A 22,963-nucleotide genomic window follows, 5' to 3' on the forward strand; every position below is an offset into this window, starting at 1 on the left:
TTTTGGACAGGATGTGGGTGTCCAATGAGACTGTATATAATTGATACAATAACATAAAGCAGAAAATACATATTCATACTGACACAGTATAAAACCCACACAAGACAGTTACAGTATACAAACACAGTCATTCCATGGCATTCTAACTTGAAGCAGAAAACACAAGCATATAACACACAAGCTTCAACTCATTGATGCTTTGATATAAATGACAGTAGTAGGTAGAAGCAACAGCTGGCAACATCATAAAAGAGAGAGCAGTGACTTAATGAGGGTTACTGAGGGTGTCGTCCTCAAATTGGGTCTAATATTGGTGTGAATAAACTCCCATACATGACAGATGTACGTATACCTGAGAGACTAGTAGAGGTGACGTGTTTGGGCTTTAATACAAAGAGGGCGAAATAATAAAAAATGGTAAAGTGTCTCAGCATACATGCAATCAATGTATTATGCATTATGCAGCATGAATAGTTAAAGAAACGTGTGGTTATTTGGAATATTCAAAGCACCCAAGCTCTTAATCTGGCCCTATTATGTCAACCTGTCACACTGAGATTTTCTTTTTACCATATTAAGTTAAGCTAAATATATCTCTCAATGTAAGGAGTTAGAAGCACAAGGAAAAGCACTAAGTACAGCCCGTAAAAAAGCACTAAGTTTTGCCTGTAAAACATGGTAGCATAGTCATTTGTCACCCATATTGAATATCTGTCCCCGTCCAGACTCTTATTTGAGACTGAATCAGTCAAGGACCACTAGGCCTCACTGACTCATTCAGACTCCTTAGTCAGAACACTGACATCTAATGCAGCCTTTAAGTTATACTTCCTCTCACACTGAACTTGAAAAGGACCGACAAATTATACATCACTGGATCCAAGCTGGGTACTTTGCAGAATGACTGTCTGCTGCAAAAGCTATTCAGTGCACTCCACTTATTCAAATCAAGGATCAACCGCTAATAATGGTAAATAAACATTCATATAATGTATTTCACTTGTAGAGTCAGTTTGTTACAATGATCAAATTGTGTGGGATGCATGTGATTCTTATAAGAGGAGTGCACTTCATAGAGTAACCAGCTGAATAGGGACATTTGTTGTCAGGTATTGTAACAGGTTGCTGTCTACTCACTCAAATGATAAACACCGTATTCCTCTGACCTCTTTTAGTCTCTCAACTACTTATACTTGAAGCCTTGATAAGAAACTTTATGTTGAAACTGACATCAGTGACATGTATTTCATTCTCACATAGTGTTCATAGACCATCATAGAAAATATACAAACATGACCAACAGGGGGTCATCTCAAAGGGAATCTTGAAGCAATACATTCTGATTGACAATAAGGCAAGGGAACCACACAGGTTCATATACATATCAATTAACATCTATAACCAATTATTTTTTACTCCGATTTTTACCATAACATTTTAAAAAGGCTAAATTAAGTTAATAGAAATCTACATCTGTCAGTAGTCTCTACTGAATACTTGGGATGAGATGGGGAGAGGAGTTTCCATACTAGGGAACACACCTGGGATCATGAACAGGAAACTGTGGTAAACATGTATCAGCAGTCACCCTGCACGAGGAACCATACTCCACAGGGGCTTATACTGTAGAGCTCAGCAACAGGTAACTAACAACAATGTGACTTTCTTATTTGTATGGACTGCTTTTCGGGTGGTTTTCAGAGAAAACCCTTTAGATTAAAAATGAGGTGTGCTGCCAAAACATATGTAATTCAGGGAGCCAAAAGAACAGAATACACGATGGACACACAGCGTAAACTAAATGAGAAATCAAATCAATTCACAGTTGTGGCATGAGAATATCTCGACCACAAGATGCTTGAATTCGTTGTCATGGTGATGGCGACTTCTGTCTGTAGCCGTTTTCTCTGGTCTGTCGTCGTCGCCTCAGGCACTCTTTTCCCCTGTCCTTTGTTTGCGAGCCTGAATCATCTCTACTGAGGCCTTCTTGCGGTTACTAGCCAATCCCAGCCAACACATGAGGTTGATAAAGCAGGTGGTAGGGTTGTAGCGAAGGCCAAACTCACTGGTGGAGTAGTCAAAGGGGAAGGTGTGGTGGAAATTATGGAAACCCTCACCTGAAGGGAACAATGTTGGGGGGGGGGGGGGGGGGGGGAGTCATTAATAATAAACAAATAATCCCAGTATTATTCCAACAACCATTTCAATGTAATACATCATCCTTGTAAGATATAGTAAGACATTATTATAAAAACTACAACAACAACAACAATATAATCATTTCAGTCTCATTCTCAATCACAATCACTCACCAATGGCGACAAAGGCGACAAAGCGGTTCTCTCGTGGGCTGATGTTCTTGTCGTAGGGTCGGTTCCCGTACATGTGTGCAGCACTGTTGACCAGCCAGGTGACGTTGAGGGACAAGGTATAACGTAAGATGGATGCCAGGAAGTAGGCATTCCACAAGGTCTCTCCCCAGAAGTACCATGGGACCAGTGTGGGAATCAGGAAACACATGACTAGAACTGACGTTTTGTAGAACCTGGGACGTTTTGTAGAACACACACACACGCACAAGTCTGAATCAATCAATCAATCATGATGGTGTTATGCCCACCCGTATCAGGGAATCATTATCCACCATCTTTGTTGTTTGAGTGTGGATGAACATGGGTGATACACATACAGTTCAGACTGACGTAAGTCCATATGTGAGAAGTGGACTCACCTCCTCTGAAACCTGACAACAGGGTCAGCCAAAAGGTCAGTGACGTCTAGCTTCTTGCCCTGCTCCATGACAGCATTGTGTTTGCGCACAAACAGCCAGCCTATGTGGGCAAAGAAGAAGCCCCGCGTTGCATTGTGGGGGTCAGCATCTGTTTCAGAGTACTTATGGTGCACCCGGTGATCTCGTGCCCACTCAAAGATGTCGTTCTAGAGTGGAAAAATAGAGATATGTGGGAAATGTGTTGAATTAGTGGATCTATTCTAGAAAAGTCTACACAATTCCCTGGCTTGTCCAGGAGCCTCCATACTGCAACCATTGTATTACTGGCATTAGATGACCTTCTGCTCTGTCATAATTAGAAAATCCTGTTGTAATATATTTCAACTCCTGGGAACAGATCACATTGGTCAGAGAGTTAATTTCTTCCATTAACCTTTGTGGGACCAGAGGGGAGAATTCAGTTGAGGTTTAAAGCCGTTTACCTATTGGGCAATGTTTCATTCCATTTCTGACAGGTAATGATGGCATAACAATGATGTAAGAGGGCACAGAGAGCAGTCAGAAATACTTTGGACTCTTAAACATGCAGAACACAATTCATTCATTTTGACTGATATTTTTGTGTTCTGGGTCCTCTTAGAATAATGCTTACAGGTATGTCTCCTCTTCTGTGTTCTGTATGGCAAGAAAGCCAGTGCCAATGACACTACATTTAACGCAGTGCTTTACACAGTGCTTCTACTTTGTGATTTACATAAGATGAGGAAAATGAGATTTCCCTGAGTTTCAGTGTGACTCCTTCCAGGACTCATTAGAAATCATCTTTATGAAATGTCAATAGCTGAGGGGAGAGAGGGAGGTATGAATAATGTATATGAGGTGAGATGTGACAAGTGTTTTAGAAACATGTTGACTGTATTTGACATAGAAAGCACTTGCTGATTTATCAGTATTAAGAGGACCCTTATGACTATTCCATAATGATCTTGTTAATACACCTTCATAAATGAAGACAGAAAACAAACAGAAAGAAAAAGCAGCAATATCAAATAGCAAAGTTAAGAAAGGAGGATACTGTAAATGTAGGATTATTCAGGAAAAACTAGTTGCTTCTGTGCTGTGTAGGCATGCTTTTATACCGCAATATGCAGGTTAACCCCATTGTATTGTATTATTGTGTATTTGTGTGTATGGGTACTAAAATGTTGCTGGGTCCCCTTACCTGGAAGGCCATGGAGTTAGCAGCAGCCAGGAACACCCTCAGAGGGAGCGTGGCCTTGTAGGTTCTGTGGCTCCACAGACGATGAGCCCCTGCAGTCACCCCCAGAGCTGTGACGATGAAGCACACGCATGCTGCAAAGCACACCACGTTGACAAATCATCAGACTTGTCCTTCCACGGCTAGGTTTGGATGTGTGGCTAAAGCTACAACAGATAACAACAACTGAGATTGATTCATCTTGAAATTATTCTCAAGAGTCTGAAGACGCTTCCTCTCTTTGTCTCCTTTCTCTCATTCACTTTCGTCTGAATTCATGATCTGTATTGAAAAACATCAAAACGATCATGGAAAGCATAAACTTAGTGGCCTGGGTGGATGCCAGCATGAGATTATTATTATTTTTTAATTTATTAATTTGATTTCAAGCTAATTTCTCAGACTGGCTCCTAGGCTATAATCTTAGCCAGACCAGACACTATTTTGTCCAAGGTGCTTTACGTAATGTAGCATACGTTTTACGTAATGCAGATAAAAATAGTGCCGCCTACAAACGATTGATGAGAGGTCTAATGGAAGGGTGCCACTTGAAGAACCGAGCTGTCTGATGTCTCGGTGGAATTGATTCCAAGAACTATGCATCACTATGATCACTGCTGGGTGGTAAACACCAAAAGCATGTATTCGTGAGACTGACCCAGCCCTATCGTGCCTGTTAGACTGAGATGTAGAGTTCTAAGGAAAAAAAATTAAAGATTGAATTATTCTGTGTTGTAATGTTTTAAAAGCCCTAAATTAGGATATAATACAATTGAGTGAGAAACTCCTTTTTGAAGTTAATTCCAATTTAATTCCGACGCCTTCTGTAGGTTACCTATAGCCTATGAACATAACAACTCAGAGGATATAGCACTGGAGTTATAGTATCTCCCTCCCCCAGACACTGATTGCATTGACTGCAATGGCAATTCTCTGAAGTTACACAAGCACGCTATAGTTACACAAGGCAAGTTCTTTGTCTCCAGAAGACTTACACCATATCCAGGTGAGATGCTGTGCTCTTGGAATGACGACGAGAGAATACACCGCCCCGATGTGCAAAAGGCCCATGAGAATGACGTTCCTCCAGACGATTCCCTGAGAGCGATAACTCTTTGCATCTCCATCCCGGCACTGTACCTCGGTCGCCGCATTGCTCTCCGCCAGTCCCCTCGGTTCGCCTGTTACAGTCTCCCCATCCTGATGAACACTTGCATCCGGTACACTCACCATCTCCGCCAGTGAACAGAGACAAAAGCAAACTGAACAAAAAGCCTAATTGACCAACCTGACTACACTACAATGGAAAAACCTGTCTGAAAATTGTTAAGTTAGATGATGAGGGTAAAATCCATCAATTTCCAGCGAGCAGCATCTCTCGCCTGTCACAGACACACGCACTGATGAGGAACCCCCTACAGTCTCGAGCAGGGACCTGCAGTGGCGCAGCCAATAGCGTGTCGCAGTTCAAGTAGTCCTGATTAAGAGTAAGATTCAGAGGAAAGGTCCAGAAAGCTGCTCTATGAAAATACATTTGGAATCTGGAATTGGGTCTTTGATGTTCACGCAATGATACTACATACTAGCTTGCGTGTTTGGTGTTGCTTTGCATGCAACTGCAATGATCCCACCTGAGTACAGTGTTTACAGTAATTTGCAATGGTAAAATAGTCAACGTCTGTGAAAAGAGTAAAGCATTCATTTAAGCATTTATTTTCTCTTGAAGTTTACAATATACATACTGTACATACATAAACCTAGTTACAGTACATATTAGCTGGCAGACAAGTTATAAAAAGCTAAGGACCATTTCTTATTTGTAAATGCATAAGAACATAAAAAAAATCACAATACTAAAAACTCCCTCAATGACTTCACTGTATCAGGGCTTAACATGAATCTATAGTCACACATAAACATTTAATTCTCCATTTGAACAAACTCCCATTCCCTCACTGTTAAAGCTAACCTCCCAAGAGTATTTTTAAGGCAAAGTATGTTACTTATGTCAATTTCAGTTTAGTAGATGGCTTTGGAAATCACTGTCCAGTGGTGACTCCTGATATAGTCAGTATGTGTAATTGAAAGGCATGATCAGTCTATTAAAAAGGTAATCTCTGCCCTTTGCTAGAACTAAGTAGTCACTAATACGTTTTTTAATATCACAAAGCAACTGATATTGAAACAATGAAGCAGCATGTTTTAAATAAATACTATTTATTGAAAATATTGCATGTTGTCGATCTAAAACAAAGAGCCTCTCTCTTGTTTAAACAACATAAAGAGAGAGACGGGTGGACTGCTCAAATTACAGCCCAAATCATGAAGACAAGAAATAAAAAGATTAAAAATAAAATTGCGTGAAACACTGATGGCATGATGGCCATTATTAAAATCCAGTACCCTCTCATTAAACTTGACATGAATGATAACTCAATTAAACAGTTTGACGATGACTTAAATCTTCCATCTAAAGCGTGCATTCCTTTTAAAATGTACAGTCTCCATTTATAAGGGGCACAACCCCATTGCACTCTGCTCTGTCTGAACACCATGATTACACTGAAAATAAATGAACAAAAACTAAAATCACAAAAAAACAGACTAAAAACCAACATAAGACATGATCCTAAAACTGACACATCCCAGTAAAAATGACAAGACTGGCAATAACAATACATCTTGGTCCAATGTACCACATTGCGTTACTGACTGTAGTGATACTAATGGCTTGGCTTGTGTTTGAGTTGTTTGGAGAAACTCTGAGCGAGAATGCCATGAAGAAGGATTAGACAGTGATATCGTACAGTCTGTCAAGACTCAACAGGAAGTATATCTGCACTGGAGCCAAATGGAAAACAACTGAAACACTTGGCTCCCATGTGTACATCCTAGACTCATGTGTGACATTATCTCTGTCTAAACCTTCTCCTCATTCTCGGGGTGGATGAGGCTATCTTCCCACTCAGACTCCTAGTTTGTTGGCTTGTGTCAGCACCACCTTCAATACAGGCATAAAGGCTGAGGTCTCACTGAAGTTGCTGTGGCTGACTATGTGGGTGTGGATGTTGAGGCTTTCCATGTAGGATCGAGACTCGATGCTCCTCACCATGTTGTGCAGTCCTCCTATGATTGCCGGGGAGAGCTGGAGAAAGAGAGAGAGAGAGAGAGAGAAAGAGTGATGTAAATGGAGTGTCTTAAAGTCTAAATTTAGTATTTTAAAATTTCTACACACAGCAGGTGTGCATTCTGTTTATCTCAGTGCTCTCTTGAGCTGGCCTCTACCTCCCAATACATGGAGGGGACCATGGCATGGATGGTCACCAGGTTCCCAAGACCTCAGAGAATGGAGAGAGACTCACCGTCTGCTCTCTTAGCTTGTCGTACAGGGCCTCCAGGCGTTTGTTAGCATCATCAAGCTTCCTCTTGGTTTGCTGTAGGGGAGAGAGAAGTACAATGAGAGACTCATATCAACAGCCTTCTTACAGGGAGGGAATATTCATGAATGTAGTGAGTCGCTATTGTGCGTTAACTTATTGAACAATTTCCTACTGATAGTATGGCTTGAGGTGCAAGTAAATTCATGATGTTTTACTTTGCACAAATAAGTAACATCTAAAAATGTAGAAATTGATAGAATATGGATATGGTTTGAGAACACCAGTTGTTTGACTTGAGGCTAAACTCACAGGGTCCTGGGCTGCAGCCAAGCACTTCTGGATGAGACCTTCAAACGTGGTCTTCAGGACCTGGTGTTCCTCTGGGATGGGCTTCTTGGTGATCTTCTCAGCAGGGATGGACATCATGGGCTAGACGGTTTACACACAATAACAACATAATGAGTGAGTGTGGCTATAGCAATACCAATATAGCAATTGCATGTCAGTAATTGTAGTGTTTCAGTTGTCTTGGGATACCCTTGGAAAAAAGAAGATTCTCTCATGGGTGGATACAACTACATAAGGAAAATCTTGACAACAATTGAAACACGTGAAATAAAACAAGTAGTACCTGTATGATATCTCCAATGGGGGCTCCGGGTGCCCCCTCCACACTGGTTTTGGGCATGGCTGGGTTCATGGGTGGGTGGGAGAGGGGCTGCTGCTGCATGACTGAGTAGGGTGCCTGAACCCCAGGCTGCCCTTGGCCCATGGACTGGGGGGGCATGGAGGGGATCTGCTGGGTCTGGGGATCTACACCCAGAGGAGCCATGATCGGGGCAGTGATGGGGGCAGGAGGAGTGTAGTTCTCTGGTACCTGGGGAGGGAAGATGGAAATAAATATTGATATATACACATTTGGGTTTTTTTTCTACTTTCAATTTAACAGATTCACACAATTTTGGTCCTTTCTTTTGCTTGTCTCTTCAGCGTGTATTGTTGCTCTATGTTTGTTGCCAGCAAATGACAAGTCCCATTAATGAGACATGTCCCGTAATGAAAAGAAGATGCACCAACCCTGAGAGCAGTTTAATAACATGACCAACAGGGAGGGAGGGAACCTGAGAGAGCAGGCTGACTCACCTTCTTCTTCTTTGGCACTCTGCTCAAGGTAGGAGGGTCATTCCAGCCGTTCTGAGGTCCTGTGGAGAAGTAAGGAGAATTAGCATCACTCGTCCGTCTCTATCCCTAACAATGCTACACAGTTTTCTTACCATCTCGTTAGGCAAGACAACAACTAATTGGCTAGGGCAGAAACAGACTGGCACACAGGCTTCTTCTAGCTACCCATAGGAATGCTGTTTATTTTCACAAGCCGGCATGAGGTGGTTTATTTTAGTGGTAAGGAGAACAGGATACTGATCATTCGAATATGACAGAAAGCAAATTGTAAATGTTTGGAGCAAATTAAACTAGGTGGGAAAGCTTTTATTGATGCATATTGGGATATTTGCTCTATGAATGTTTTATAAAATCATCGTTGGGCAGCATGTCTCTGAATTAATATCCCATGAATATAATCATTGCACCGACTTGAATCAACCTAACACAGCAACAATCACAATCCACGGTTACAAATATAACATTTGTTTCAAAAGGTACTAAGCTTGAATAGATGCGAAAGCAAAGAATAAGCAAAATGTAGGCAACTTGGGCTAAATCTGTTAGCATTTGAACATAGCCTCATCCCAAAATATAATCATGATCCCTGTCTGCCATTTTCATCAGGGTAATGACTGCCCTAGATAGCCATGCAAAGCCCTTATCCCACTAAGGCACCAAAATGATTGCTCGCTCCTGCCGACAACAAATCTGGGTCAACCTCCGTACTAATGTTTATTTTCCTACCAACAACATCAGGACATTTTCAGTTTACAAAAAGGCATCTCTCTTGTAATTGTGCTGGTTTGAATTTCTGTCATTCAAATAGCTGCTTCTTTGATTGAGCATTCAATTAGAATCCAAAATATAGAGTAATATGTTGTTCAGCTTGGAGGACATTAGCAATGAGCTTTAATGTTTTCAATGAAAATTGATTATGTGCTCTGGTCAGGCTGGCGATGATAATTTCTGTTCAGTAATTGTATGGAATAGCGGAGCTAAGCTGTCTATTTTAATTCACCTTCCAGAAAACAGGTAGTGTCTGGATTATGTCCCCCTGTGAACAAGATTACAGCACAAATCGAGACATTTCCCAGAACCAACAGGGTCAATGTGAGAACAGAATATGGTAAGAGTTAGTCATGTTCAGACCCTCTTAGAGCGTCTGGCATTAACAACATCTCTCAGTTAAGTTTACTTAAAAGGACAGGGAAGAACATGTTAATAGGTAACCACTACATTGTTGACTGTGTGCTAAGAAATGCCAGATCATCAGTGAGAGAGGCGAGAGAGGGGAAGCAGGCAACAGCAGCAGTTGTTTAACGTCAGATGGCTGCCCTGGCTTTACTGTATTACACACTGTAAGCAGATGACACACAGTCACCCTGGGTTCTCCCCTAACCTTAATTTATGTTGGCCACTATTGACAGCTGCTTCCTGACACTTACTCGGTCTCAGGCACGCTTCCATGTGGAGTTCACAGACTTGAATGGCCTGAATACAGCAGGTGAAAGTTATCTGACGATGGTGCCATCTAGCCCTCAAATGGGGCTACGTGGGACTTCTGCCATATAACTTTCATCTACTTTTACTCCTGTCAACTGTTAAACAAAAAATGCGCCTTTGCTTTGGATTGAATTTAGAGACTAAAAACACAACCTTCTCTAATTTTCAACATTTGCATCAATGCTGTCCATCAAGATGAAAGGTGGGTGGGGATTGAGGGTGGTAGCAGTTGCCCTGTTCTCTGAGAGGCTGGGACCTGGTCAGGGGCAGGATCAGGCTGTGTACCTGAGGTTCCAGTTGGTGGAGGAGGCGGCATGTAGGAAACAGGCGATCCCGGCCCGCCATGTTGAAAAGACATTCCAGAGGATAGAGGTGGAGGAGAGAAGGATGAAGAGGCAGTGGGAGAAAGAGGAGGAAGAGAGGAGGATGGTCCAGGGTAGAGTTGAGGGCCCGGTTGAGAGGGAACAGGCTGCATGTACTGAGACAGAAAGCCTGGGGGTGGAGCAGAGGAGGAGGAGGGAGGAGGAGGAGCAGGAGTGTATTGGAGAGGCTGATAGATAGATGGCCTGCCAGCTCCAGGTGAATACTGGTTGACCTGGGAGTAAGCTGGGGTTCACAAGAGAGAACAGATGCTGTTAGTGAGAGGTTTGTGATGCAGACTGTAAAAACAGTAACTTCAACATGCATTCAAATATAAAGTAAGGAATAGTGACATTTTTCTCTAGTAGACTAATATAGCACTGTACATGCCAAACAAATGCTTCCACACAGTCTGAATTCCAACTTTTGTCATAGTCTATTAACTTGAATAGACTATCAGACAAACATAATCCTCTTTCAGGTGGTATGCCATGCATTAGTGTTGTAGTGATGTACAAGCAAACATTGTCATTCTCAGATGTACTAGTGTGATCATTTCAGATTTAGAAACATCACATCACTACAGAAGGTTGAGAAAATTAGCAATTAACATTCCAAAGAGAGAACAGAAAAACAGGAAAATAGAAAAATGTTTGATGGAATCAAAGATATGGTGTTGCAACTGCATACCCAAATCAGGGCAGCTATTGAAAACACCCTTGGCTTTCAAGCTATTTGGGTACACTCTAAACCTCTAGATGGCAGTGACACATATAGATGTATAGAAGTGTACCATTTTCTATCTGCAACAACCAGAAAAAGAGAACCCTTTTGCAGTAGTCACCAACCCTGGTTCTGAAGAACTGCGCTGAATTGTGTTCCTGCTAATGTGGCAAATCAAATGCAGGGCTAGAATAAAGACAGGCAAACCCTGCAGCTCTTCACGACCAGGACCAGGGGTTGGCTCCCTAGGCTGAGGTTTCAAACACTTACGCTGGTACTGTTGGGAGTACATGTATTGAGGAGCTGCCGAGGCTGGGGGGGGGGCAGCAGTTCCAGGGGCCTGCATCCCAAACATTGCTGGCTCTGCCTGCAATGACAGACAGGACAGGTGATGAGCTCTGAGACTCAGAGTCATTATCACACAGAGCTGCCTTCCAATCCAGAGTTGTACGCCATAGTATGACCTCAGCTATTAGTGCAATATGCAAGTTGTCATTGTCCTTCACAAACAAGACAAGTGCAATGGAGGTGGAACATACTGTAACATGCACAGGTCAAACAGGGAGACAAGAGCATAACAGGTAAAACACATTCAACAAACAGACATGTCAAAGGTTAGAGGTTGGAGGGTACACCATGCATCCAGGGTGGGGTGCCAGGAACAGGGGCAGCTGGAGGGTGGGTTGCATTACAGGCCAGGGGGCATGCATGCTACAGAGTCTAAGGGGATGCTAAGGGGACTGATGCACCAGCCAGCAGGTCAATCGGGGGGGGGGGGGTTGTGACCCTGTGCTTTGTTGCATACTACCTGAATCTTGTTATAGTGAGGTATTAATCCCATAAAAGAACCCCAATATTCAAGAGCAGCCCTAAGTAAAATATTAATCCCCATAGTTGATTGGTTTAATTGGTTTGTTTTCTGATCATGCAGTTTAGCTGTATATGAGGACATACATGTATTTATCAGGGGACAGACACAGAAATGTAAACATGTTTTGACATTAATTATGTGAAAAAAATTAAGGAGAGGAGATCCCATGGCATTAATAACAAAACTAAGCGCTGTTATAACAATTAAAGTGCAAAAAGAATGAAAACTGTGTTAGATCTGGGCATTTAGTAAGCAGCAGAATAGGCAGAGATAATAATAAATCATCAGAGTCACACCTGTAAACAATAATCAGAGACCCTTGGAAGTTCCTGTGAAAAGCAGTTATGCAACTCAGCACCGTTTCTGGTATAGTACAAATCAGTGTGTGTGGGGTATGTCTTTGTGTGTGTGAGGGGAGGGCAGAGCCATGGGAAGGGGCATCAGTGTACCTGCTGGTCTGAGGCTGGGCCTAGTGGAGGAGGAGGGAGACTGGGGAAGGCTGTGGGGGTTTGATTACTCCAGGAGGTGACCGTAGAGGCAGACCTCACCTGGAGCACATACACAGAGACACACCGATGATGAAGGCCACACAATGGGGAACCACAACACAAACCACCACCCAACAGCAGGGTCACTGGCTAAAAGATGAGGAAACACCTGAACCAGGGTTCAAAATGTCAAAGATACCCGGGGGACGCAGGCACTGAGTCCCATCACAAAGCAGGGTGCCCTCATTTAGTGATGACAATACCAACATGTGCTCAACAAGAAGCTTTAGGAGTAAAGCGTTGAAAATATTAACATTGTACCAGCCCACTATTTCTGGCGAACTCTTGAGAGTCAACATGGAATTCAAACCCTGGTTACAGCAGAAACCAATATAGTGATAAGCAATTCACATTTCTATTCTGTGTTTTCAGATCATTGAAGATGAAGGAGGAGGAGGCCATTTTAGGTACTTTTCTAGACGGCCTCAATTTAAGTCTTTCTAACAGAGGTACTATGTAATGGGAGAGAATGATAAACCATTTTGGGATTAGAGATAACCCTCACAGTGGCTGTGTGTGAGGCACCTACCGGCTGGTAATACTGAGGTTGGACAGGGGCAGCGACAGGTGCAGGGGCAGCGACAGGCACAGGAGCGCGCACTGGGGCAGGAGTAGGCTGGGGCATCTGAGGAGGCTGCCCTGGGGTGAAGTGCTGCCTGGGTAGGGCTGCAGTCGGCTGAGGGGCAGGGGGCTGGGCACTCTGGGCTGGAGCTGGGGCAGGAGCTGGAGCAGGAGCAGGAGCAGGAGCTGGAGCAGGAGCTGGAGCCTGCTGCCCCAGAGCCTGACTGAGACGATCACGAAGCTGCTGCACAGCAACCTGGAGGTGGAGAGAATATACGTAATTAGATAGAAGTAGAGTAGACAGTAGAGTGGTATCATTAAAAATAAAAATACAAAGTGATCTGAGGTAGAATAAAGCAGAGTGGGTAGGTTACTTACCTGGTTGGTGTTTTGGGGCAGGTAAGCGATGGCAGTGGAGAGGCTGCCCTGGGAAGCCAGCAGGCTGGCATACTGACTCATCTTCTCCCCCAGTAAGACCCCCACAGCGGAGGGAGCGGACCCCTGACTCTGCTGTACGGCCCCACGCAATACCACAACCTTCTCCACAAGGTCCTAACAAACACACACAGGCAGTCAGTCAGTCAAACTCAAATAAACAGAAACACTGACAGAGGTGCGAGCGCACACACACCTGCAGAGAGAGTGGACGGTGGCAGTTCTGTGCTCTGGTCCAGCAGGATACCAGTTTCTCCACGTTGCCGGCACAGATGAAACACAGGCAGGCCTGGGCCTGCAGTCGGCCATCCTCTGCAGCCTCCAGCCTGCTGCCCAGCAGGTCTGAGGAACACACAGAAAAGTAACTGTTTAACACCACACTCCCAACAGTTAAGAGAGAATCTGAAACTATACCGCTTTCAAAAAAGAGGAAAGATAGAATGAGGCTAATGGGTAAACAGAGCGAAAGAGGGGGATAGAGAGCAAGAAAGGGAAGCAGAGATACAGTTGAGTGTTCTGACCACAGAAAGAGGAGAACTCATCAGGCTGTGCGTATGTCATGACAGCAGCAAGAGCCTCCTTCCAGTTCTGCAGGTCACATGTCTGCAGCACGTCACGCCAGTCCTTCATCACCACTGCACTGATCAGCTGGACGAGGAAAGGTCATCAACAACCTCATCACTAATCACCTCCCACTTGAATTCCACTCACAACAAATCAGTTCAGCATAGCCATACTGTAGATATAAATATTTCTCCAACTATACTCCAGATGTTCTATAACAATAACTTTTTAAATTTGTAAATGTCTATTTTGTAAAAAGAAAAGGGTTCATATTTTACAAGTGTAGTTGTGTCTTTCATGTATTCAAAGTGTTACCTTGGTGATGTTGCTGTGTGTCTTGGCGAAGTACTTCCTCTGGGTTTTCTCCAGAAGCTCCACCCCTCCCGCAATAGCCAGGATGATGCTGTCAGCCATGCGGTTGTCATGGAGACAGAGTTCCACCGCTCCCTCAAAGTCCCCAGTCAGCAAAGCTTGGGTGATGAGTCCATCCACATCTACAGACAACCAATAACAAAATCTGTCAAACCAAAGAGTAGCCAATGACTCATGACTGAGAACACAGTCCTAGGTAAGCAAGACATTTTGTGATTAAATCTCAATAGCCTACCTGGTAGGCCCTACTAACTACCAAACTAAAGTTAGAGCAAATGCTAGTCCTTGCCTTGACTGAGGCGGAGGTTGATGCCCTCCTTGGCTGGGGTTGGGGCTGGGGCCTGCTGAGGAGGGCTGATCTCTTCCTCCATTGAAGTTGTCACCTCCTGAGAGACCACAGAGGGACTTTACTAATGACATCTCATGATACACGGTGCATCTCAATTGTCTACAGTGGCCTCAGCTCCTGGTCTCCTCCCCTTCCATCTTCTCTACGAATTAAACCCAATATGAAGGTTTGCCAGGCTTTTACTGTCACCTGGCAGTCAAAGGGAAGGAGAGGAAGCCACTAGACCTTTGGTTCTCTGCTGAGCAGAGGGTTGTGTAACCATTGACATCCATGTTTACAATTCAAACATCACAGCTTTTACACAATACACTCAAAGGCTACCTTTACATTGAGCTTTAAAAAAAATAACATTTTTGTAGCATCCCATTGCTGCTACAAGTAAATCTATTGTTACATGAAAGCCTACTTACTGTGCACACAAGAAAAACAACTCAAACAAACAAACAGGTACGAGTCTAGTCTACCCCAGAGAGAGAGGGAAGTTGGGATTATTAAGTTTGTTAATTGTAGAAATGTAGAATACATAATGTGAACATTGAACAGTAATTTTAGGAGCAATGATGCTCTGTCAGACAAAACTCTAATTCATTTCTATGTAAAATAAACAATCATTTCGTATTGTACATATCGTTTCATTAGCTCAAGATGTGGGGGCTACACTCTCTGGGCGTGGACTGAGGAAGGGGGGTTCAAAAGGGAGGGGGAGGGTACCTCCTCCAGAAGGATCTCTTCCTCCTCGGGGGGTGCCTCATCAACACTGGGCTCTGTCTGGACATCCCCAGCCTCAGGGCTCACATCTACTGGAGCCTCAGACACATCCTCTGGTTCCACCGCTGCTATGACATCAGACTGTGGGGTAGGTATGAGGTCTAGTTCTGGCGCAGGTGCGAGGTCCAATTCTGGCGCCGCGGGTGCGAGGTCCAATTCTGGCGCCGCGGGTGCGAGGTCCAATTCTGGCGCCGCGGGTGCGAGGTCCAGTTCTGGTGCCGCCGGTGCGAGGTCCAGTTCTGGTGCCGCCGGTGCGAGGTCCAGTTCTGGTGCCACCGGTGCGAGGTCCAGTTCTGGTGCCACCGGTGCGAGGTCCAGTTCTGGTGCCACCGGTGCGAGGTCCAGTTCTGGTGCCACGGGTGCGAGGTCCAGTTCTGGCGCCACTAGTGTGAGGTCCAGTTCTGGTGCCACGGGTGTGAGGTCCAGTTCGGCTGCTGGCTGTAGGTTTGCGGCAGCTATGAGGTCAAAGGCTGCTTCGGGCGGGAGATCAGCAGGAGGAAAGAAGCCGGCATCCACTAGAGGCTGCACGTTGACTGGAGGAGCAAAGTCCAGTTCTGGTACTGGCTGCAGATCAAGTGAGGATGTAGGGACAAAGTCGGCCACTGGCTCTAGGTTGAATGAGTTTGTGAGGTCAAACTCAGGTACAGGTTGAAGTGGTTCAACAGGAGGTGCTCCATCAAACTGGTCAAATTCAGATACAAGCCGTAAGTCGATCTGGTCAAACTGAGACACAGGCTGCAAGTTCACAGGAGGAACAGGATCAAACTCAGCTACAAGTTGCAGATCGGCTAGGCCATTCATGCTGGGGTCACACTGGGATTCAGACAGGGTAACAGGGGCCAACTCAGGTTCAGCATTGAGGTCAAGCATTGGGGCATATTGAGGGTCAACCACAGGATCAGTGAGAGCTGGGATGTCACCAGAGGGTGGGAGGTCACCAGAGGGTGGGAGGTCACCAGAGGGCGAGAGCTCAAGCTCTGGTTGGAGCTGGAGACTGGGCTGAAGCGGAGGTTCGGGGGCGAGCTCGGCGGCAGGCTCAGGCACAAGGGGATCGTGCTCTATTGGTGGGGTAGCGATAAGCTCAGGAGCATGATTGGGTTCAGGTTCAGGCTCTGGCTGAGGTTCAGAGGTGGGAGCAGGAGCAAAGGCAAGAGCCGGAGTAGAGCTGAGCTCAGGAGCAGGACTAGGTTCAGGTTCAGGTTCTGGCTGAGGTTCAGAGGTGGGAGCAGGAGCAAAGGCAAGAGCCGGAGTAGAGCTGAGCTCAGGAGCAGGACTAGGTTCAGGTTCAGGTTCTGGCTGAGGTTCAGAGGTGGGAGCAGGAGCAAAGGCAGGAGCGGGAGTAGTGCTGAGCTCAGGAGTAGGACTAGGTTCAGGTTCAGGTTCAGGTTCTGGCTCAGGTTCAGAGGTGGGAGCGGGAGCAGGAGCGGGAGCAGGAGTGGGCTGCGCACACACATGCGCACATCAGGGAAAGGGAAGAGGCCAGATTCACACACAGAATTCAGCAGAAGAGCAGCATTAGACTGGCAGTGTAAATAATCATCAGAATCACTGGATATTTACAGTATATAGAAAGACAGGAGAATAGAAGTTAATGACCAGGCTTAAAATTCCTTGAAGTGACAAAGGATTGTATCTAATCCTCTGGCATTCCAAATGTACCTGCCGTCACAGTGGTGGTCCTATGTACAAGTGCCTCTTGGAATTTGTTAATATATACAATGTATAAGATACATTCTCATTTCTTTCTATATATATGTTCATTATTCATCTTTAATTTTTTTTTTTTAATAATCAATACTGTCAATGCTCAGTGATTTTATGAATTGGACTGTTGTCAAAAGTCATTGAGTAAATCTTACAATATGTGTACTGTAGGAGGACCACAGAGCCTGTATGACAGAATGACCGGTTACATTCTCAGTGTCTGCAATTCTAGTAATGAGAGACGCATCTTTTTAGGACCACCTCTGGAAACCCAATGTCATGATTGTCTTGATCAACATATTAGATTAGTTATCTTTGAGCCCAAGTTATGAAATGAAGGAATCATACCACACACTATGAATGATTTCATTATAGAAATATGAAGGAATAAAAAGATCAAAGTAAAGTAATGTAATACAAGACAGCTCATGTGTAAAGTTATTTATCAAATTGACTTGCATGGAAAATTTAACTACGACCATGAAGTCCTTGAACGACCATGAAGTGCATGACTAAGAAACAACACTTCCCAGTTCCATTTCCACTGTGTAATTTCAAAAAGAAACGGTAGTACAACAATTGAGAGAGAGGCCTCTTGGAACACTTCCTGTACCCTCACTAGTTCCTGTATTATACAACACATAAGACCATGTCTACTCTCTCTCACACCAAAGAATGAGCAAAGAAAACATCTTCATCTGACACCACCCACCACACTATCAGTTAAAAAGGCCAGCCCTCTCAACAGAACTACCCCCTAGTTCAACCTTGTTTCTCTCTCTATCTGTTCTGACCAGACAATCTGCAGTGGGTCTGGTGCTACAACTGGCCTTTTATTCATTTACTCAATTCGGGTAATTGATACCATTCCTCATTCCATTCCATGCATTACAATGAGCCCCTCCTCTGATTTCTACCTCCAGCAGCCTCCCCTGACACACATGCATTCCTTGTTCTAAACCATAAAGAAAAGAAAACACTTAGCCAGAAAATAAACACTGTCAGAAGCTGAACAACATCTCATATTGCCATGTTAATATGTATTTGAAAAGAGCTTCTTATATTTGTCAACATGCCAGTGTAGAACAGACTGCAGAGCTAACACAGGTCAGTCTTACCTCCTCGGGCTGAATGGCTTCCCCTTCTAGTGCTGCTGCAATCTGAAAACAAACAAAAAGCAGCGTTTTGCTGTCACAATGGCTTACCACATTGGGATGAGAAAGGCCAGGCATAAAGCCAACAGACGTGAGGCCATTTCAGAAACACTTTTCTGTGAAACCTACAACCAAGTGAACTGCAATTAAACACATTTGATAATGACATTTGATTTACTTTCCATTATGTATTATTATTATAATATATATATATATAGAATTCTTATGTGTATTATTTGGCTACAAAGAAATTACATGAAATACGGATTGTTCATCTCACCTTCAATGCTAGTTCCTCCTTCTTGTATCCCAGAAGTTCTAAGTATTTACCACGAGCATCATTCTCAAAGTTCACCTGAGAACACAAAGATTTGTTATTTGCAACAAAAGCATATATGAAAACAACTAAAGACAACTAAATCTGCAATACTATGTGTAGGTATCTTTCTGTTCCCATCCCTTGGTTGATTTTCCCAGCACCAGTGCATTTTTATTGTGTGTATTGCCTTGTTTCAGCATAACAAGTTCTCACCTTTAGGAAAGACCAGACAGTCCTCTCAAACTCATTGTGGGCTGCATCTATCTTAGCCTGGCAGAAGTCCACAAAGTTCCCTGAACTCAGTGTTGTCTGCAGCTGGTCGGAGCGCTTCAGGAAGGCCGTCTCTGTGACAACCTGACTGACGTGAACCACGTGAGCTGTTGGCTGCTGAGGGCTGGGTTTAATGTTCTCCAAGGAGACCAGCTTCCCACCGAACTGAATATCAAGAGAGAGAGAAAGGAACAACCAATAAGACTGGTTCCCTGTCTTTTCTTGCATGAAGCAAATGCCTGAGGAGAGATGTGAAGACAGGAACAACTTGTTTGTTCTCAATCAACATACCTGGGAAAATACACGAAAACAACTAAAGAATATAACTCACAGCGAAAGAGGCCCCCACAGGTCTGCGTATCCACTTGGGTGGCTTCTTCAGGGGGGTGACAGTGGTTGGGAGGGCTGTGGTCTGGGGCAGTTGCAGGGGGGGCAGTGTCTGGCCCATCCCAAAGGGATCCATGTTCCCAAACGAGGTGCTGATCTGGAACACAGATCCATGCCCCAAACACACTCAGACTGGATGCATATGGCGACTGCAAAACTCACATGCGGGCAAAGCTGCATTATCGATCATCAGATGTTGAAAATGAACTATGTAGACAAATGAACCAGAGCCATTTCTCATTTGTGAATGCTCCTAAACAAAGCTGCCAATAGACCATGATCTATGATGGTAATTAGAATGATATTCTCATGGGACATTTGGTGCCAAGATGGAGGACTGTACCCACCTGGTCAACCTGTTGCTGGCTCTGGGCCTGGTTGCTGCCTCCCATAATGGAGTAGATGCTGATGTGGCCGTCAAAGGCTGCAGCAGAAAGCACAGCAGGGTTTCTGGGACACCACTGGATGTCAAAGCACCACTGGGTACTGGTGGGCAGCTCATACAGCACCTGGCGAAAAAACAACAAATCTATCAGAACAGCCAGGTAACATTATTAATAAAGGGTTATTGTATTAGGATGTTATACACATCCTAATGGGGTTTCTTACATTAACAAACTGTGTGGGAGCCACACACTCACCTCAGCAGTGTTGGGGTTCCAGCACAGGATCCTGTTGTCCTTCCCACAGCTCAGAAGCAGCTCAGGGTCAGCTAAACTCCAGGCAATGGCTAGGACACCCCTGAACACACAATTCAGGCAATTTATGGATCAACAGTCATATTACATAAGTCATATCAATGCCTGCCTGTCTCCTCTATACAAATAAGGTGTTGACAGCTTATACCTTGCCGGCTGCAAACAAATACACAAAATGTGTACCTTGTGTGGTTTTCCAGGACCTTGAGAGGGGAGGTGGCAAAGCGCAGATCCCACATCTGGATCACAGGCATCCGGTCATCCTCAGAAGCCAACACCAACTGAGTGGCCACTTCTGGATTCCATGCCAGCCCTGAGCAATGCATCTAAATACACACACACAGACACTGTTAACCGCTTTGTCTCCTGATAATCAGTGCAGACAGTGCAGAAAGAGTTGCAGCCCCACAGTACATGACATAAGTCAATGGGGTTAACGGTAGACATGTAGACACACATACCCTGTTGCTGTGGTCGCTGACTTTGATGATGAGGTCATTCTTGCGGAGGTCCCAGACGGAGGCTCGGCCACTGGGGCTGGCAGAGGCCAGGATGTGTTGGACCTGTCTGTTCCACGCTACACAGCTGATGTCCTCCAGAGGCTGCCCAAACACATGCCAGATGATAAACAACAAACAGTAAATAAAAACAAAGTGTGGATTAGGTTCTCTCCAGACCCATATGACTTCTTTCAGAGTGAATACCTTAGCAAGTTCGCAATTATAGTCTAAAGTGGACAGATCTTCATACCTGAGTTTTAGGTCCTGGTGTCATTGGGGAGCCAAAGTTATTCAAATCCCAAATGTAGATCTCTGATTCATTCCCACCTGAAGCAACCAGGTTTGTCTGTGGAAGAAAAGGTAACAGGTTAATTGAAAAGGGTTGGTCAATGAAGGTTGGAGGACCAACATGTAAGCAAGTGAGCAGTGTGCAGGAACTTCTTCTCTTGCAGAAGAGCCATTGGAAACAAAATGAGTCTTAAGTAAAGAAAATCTCAGTGAATAGTAAGTGCATACCTGAAATGAGTTGACGTCCAGGGCTCTCACTGGTCCTGAGTGTTTGTTACTTTGAGCGATGACCACATCACTGTCCCCAGCAATGATCTTAGCAGGGTCGTACAGGATGACATCACCGTTCTCACCCCCTGCAATCAGGACTCCAGAGGGCAGACCTTCTGCATCCATCCCATGGGGACCCCACACCAGTTTGTGGTATCTAGGAAAAGAAAGGAGCACTAAACTGTGAGAAGATCTCAATGTGTTTTCAATCTTTCCATGGCTTGTGACACGCACAGGTGTGCGTTAGCATATATTCTTTTGAAGGTACTCTGCCTCTGATTGTATTTTTTTTATCAGTCTAGTCCTGTGCTCTAATCTATTCCATTTAAAAATGGGATTTAAAAATAATATGCTACTTGAAGATGGTCTGTTGATGTCACCCCTCCTATGCAGTACCTGTGAGAGGAGGAGAATGTGCCACAGGACTTCATTTCCAGCGAAGGCTCTGCCAGGTCCAGCTCAAAGATCTCCAGAGAAGCATTGGTGCTAAAGGTGGCATCCAGCTGCTGGGCTGACGTACCTGGAGTAAGACACGAGGGAGCACATCAACACCAGCACAAGTAGGCTGAAGGAAATGATTGTAGTCTATATGACAAAAAACTGATTAAATATATCAGACCTTAATTTCCACATCTGAAATGAGATGAGACTTGCAGCACACCTCCATAACACAACTCCCATAAAAAAGTGTAACCTGATCTGCGTGCAAAGCTGTCAACAAGTCAGCTCCATGTCAGAGAGACTCAGTGAAGTGTATATGACAGGAAGACTACCTGCTGCCAGGTAGACTGGGTGGTGCTGTGCAGGGCTCCAGCTCTGGATGGCTGTGCGGTTGATCTCTTTAAGCTTCATCCTGATGGGGAAGACACATAAACCAAATGTCCACATTATAGAATACCCCAAAAGAGAAGAGTGCACAACCATAGTCCTAATCTCCTCTCCTTCATCTGCTACCATCTGGAAACGTGACTAAAGGGACAGCTTGTCATGCAATGTAATCAACCCTTCTACAGTACTGATTGCATGTGCAACCCCTGGCTGACAACTGTAACAACAGATGAGATGCACAAATACAGAACAAGGTAAGCGAGCATGACAGGCATAAAGAGAGGGCAAAGGTGTGTTGAAGCGAAACGACAGACATTTTGAATGAACTTCATGTCATCACCATACGATTATTTAATTATTGACTTTGTCAAAGATAAGCAAGTCATACAATCATAACTTTTCATTCAATATAAATAAGATGGATACAGACAATTGTTTGTTGTTTGTGATCCAAACTAGCTGACCAGTTATAACACGGCACGCAGTTTGCAAAAAATATTGCCTCTATGCTATGACTTTAACTTGACATCCAAATCAAAGGCAAAGAACAACTTCATGCTTTTAACACCATCAATGAATTATAACTAGCTACTAGCTCGCTAGTACAATAACATAGACAGGGCAAGATAGCTACCAATTGCTAAATGGCTAGGAAGCTAAACAAAATACAAGAGGGTCACTCACACATTGCATGCTAATCCAAAAGTGCTTACCTTCCCAGTTGTATTCCTTCTTATAATATGTACACACACATATACAAACTGGTGACACGACGACAACAACTTGTTCACTCGTGCAAGTTCCCCTTTGTAATTGTATAAAGTTTATTATCTGTGGGTGACTGCTCTCGGCTGCAGATTGAGTGAAATTCCACGTCCCCACTGGTCTCCATCAACGTGGCATAATAATCTCCTCCCCAAAACCAAGCACTTCCGGTGAACATAGACTTGAACATTCT

At 44.2% G+C, this 22,963-nt stretch overlaps 2 protein-coding genes across 8 annotated transcripts; both read right to left on the minus strand.

Annotated features, from left to right (window-relative positions):
- Positions 1-1,926: 1,926 nt before the first annotated feature.
- LOC310804669 (stearoyl-CoA desaturase 5-like) lies at positions 1,927-5,222 on the minus strand (the record flags this gene model as incomplete). The annotated part of the gene is made up of 5 exons (XM_083669987.1): positions 1,927-2,117; positions 2,313-2,545; positions 2,732-2,937; positions 3,954-4,084; positions 4,985-5,222. The coding sequence occupies 5 exons, from the start codon at positions 5,220-5,222 to the stop codon at positions 1,927-1,929; spliced, it is 999 nt and encodes a 332-aa protein (XP_083526113.1).
- Positions 5,223-5,690: 468 nt separating this feature from the next.
- sec31a (SEC31 homolog A, COPII coat complex component) lies at positions 5,691-22,890 on the minus strand. 7 transcript variants are annotated; one of them, XM_083669374.1, is made up of 29 exons: positions 22,719-22,890; positions 21,951-22,030; positions 21,574-21,697; positions 21,136-21,334; positions 20,870-20,965; positions 20,581-20,721; positions 20,303-20,445; positions 20,063-20,162; positions 19,769-19,930; positions 19,366-19,518; positions 18,978-19,199; positions 18,726-18,800; positions 18,410-18,451; positions 15,531-16,310; positions 14,760-14,856; positions 14,414-14,592; positions 14,056-14,182; positions 13,731-13,876; positions 13,478-13,651; positions 13,068-13,355; positions 12,440-12,538; positions 11,390-11,486; positions 10,322-10,642; positions 9,552-9,587; positions 8,513-8,571; positions 8,001-8,246; positions 7,679-7,798; positions 7,352-7,423; positions 5,691-7,134 (listed from the first exon to the last, which is right to left on the minus strand). In XM_083669374.1, exons 2-29 carry the CDS (start codon positions 22,027-22,029, stop codon positions 6,955-6,957), a joined length of 4,557 nt encoding a protein of 1,518 aa, XP_083525500.1. In that variant the 5' UTR covers position 22,030; positions 22,719-22,890; the 3' UTR covers positions 5,691-6,954. The 7 variants fall into 7 exon arrangements, with proteins under 7 accessions (XP_083525500.1, XP_083525499.1, XP_083525495.1 ...); XM_083669373.1 differs by having other exon boundaries at positions 15,531-16,322; XM_083669369.1 differs by having other exon boundaries at positions 15,531-17,027.
- Between the last annotated feature and the right edge of the window lie 73 nt (positions 22,891-22,963).

Source organism: Argentina silus, assembly GCF_951799395.1.
Source record: "Argentina silus genome assembly, chromosome: 5".
In the NCBI taxonomy this organism is placed as follows: Eukaryota; Metazoa; Chordata; class Actinopteri; order Argentiniformes; family Argentinidae; genus Argentina; species Argentina silus.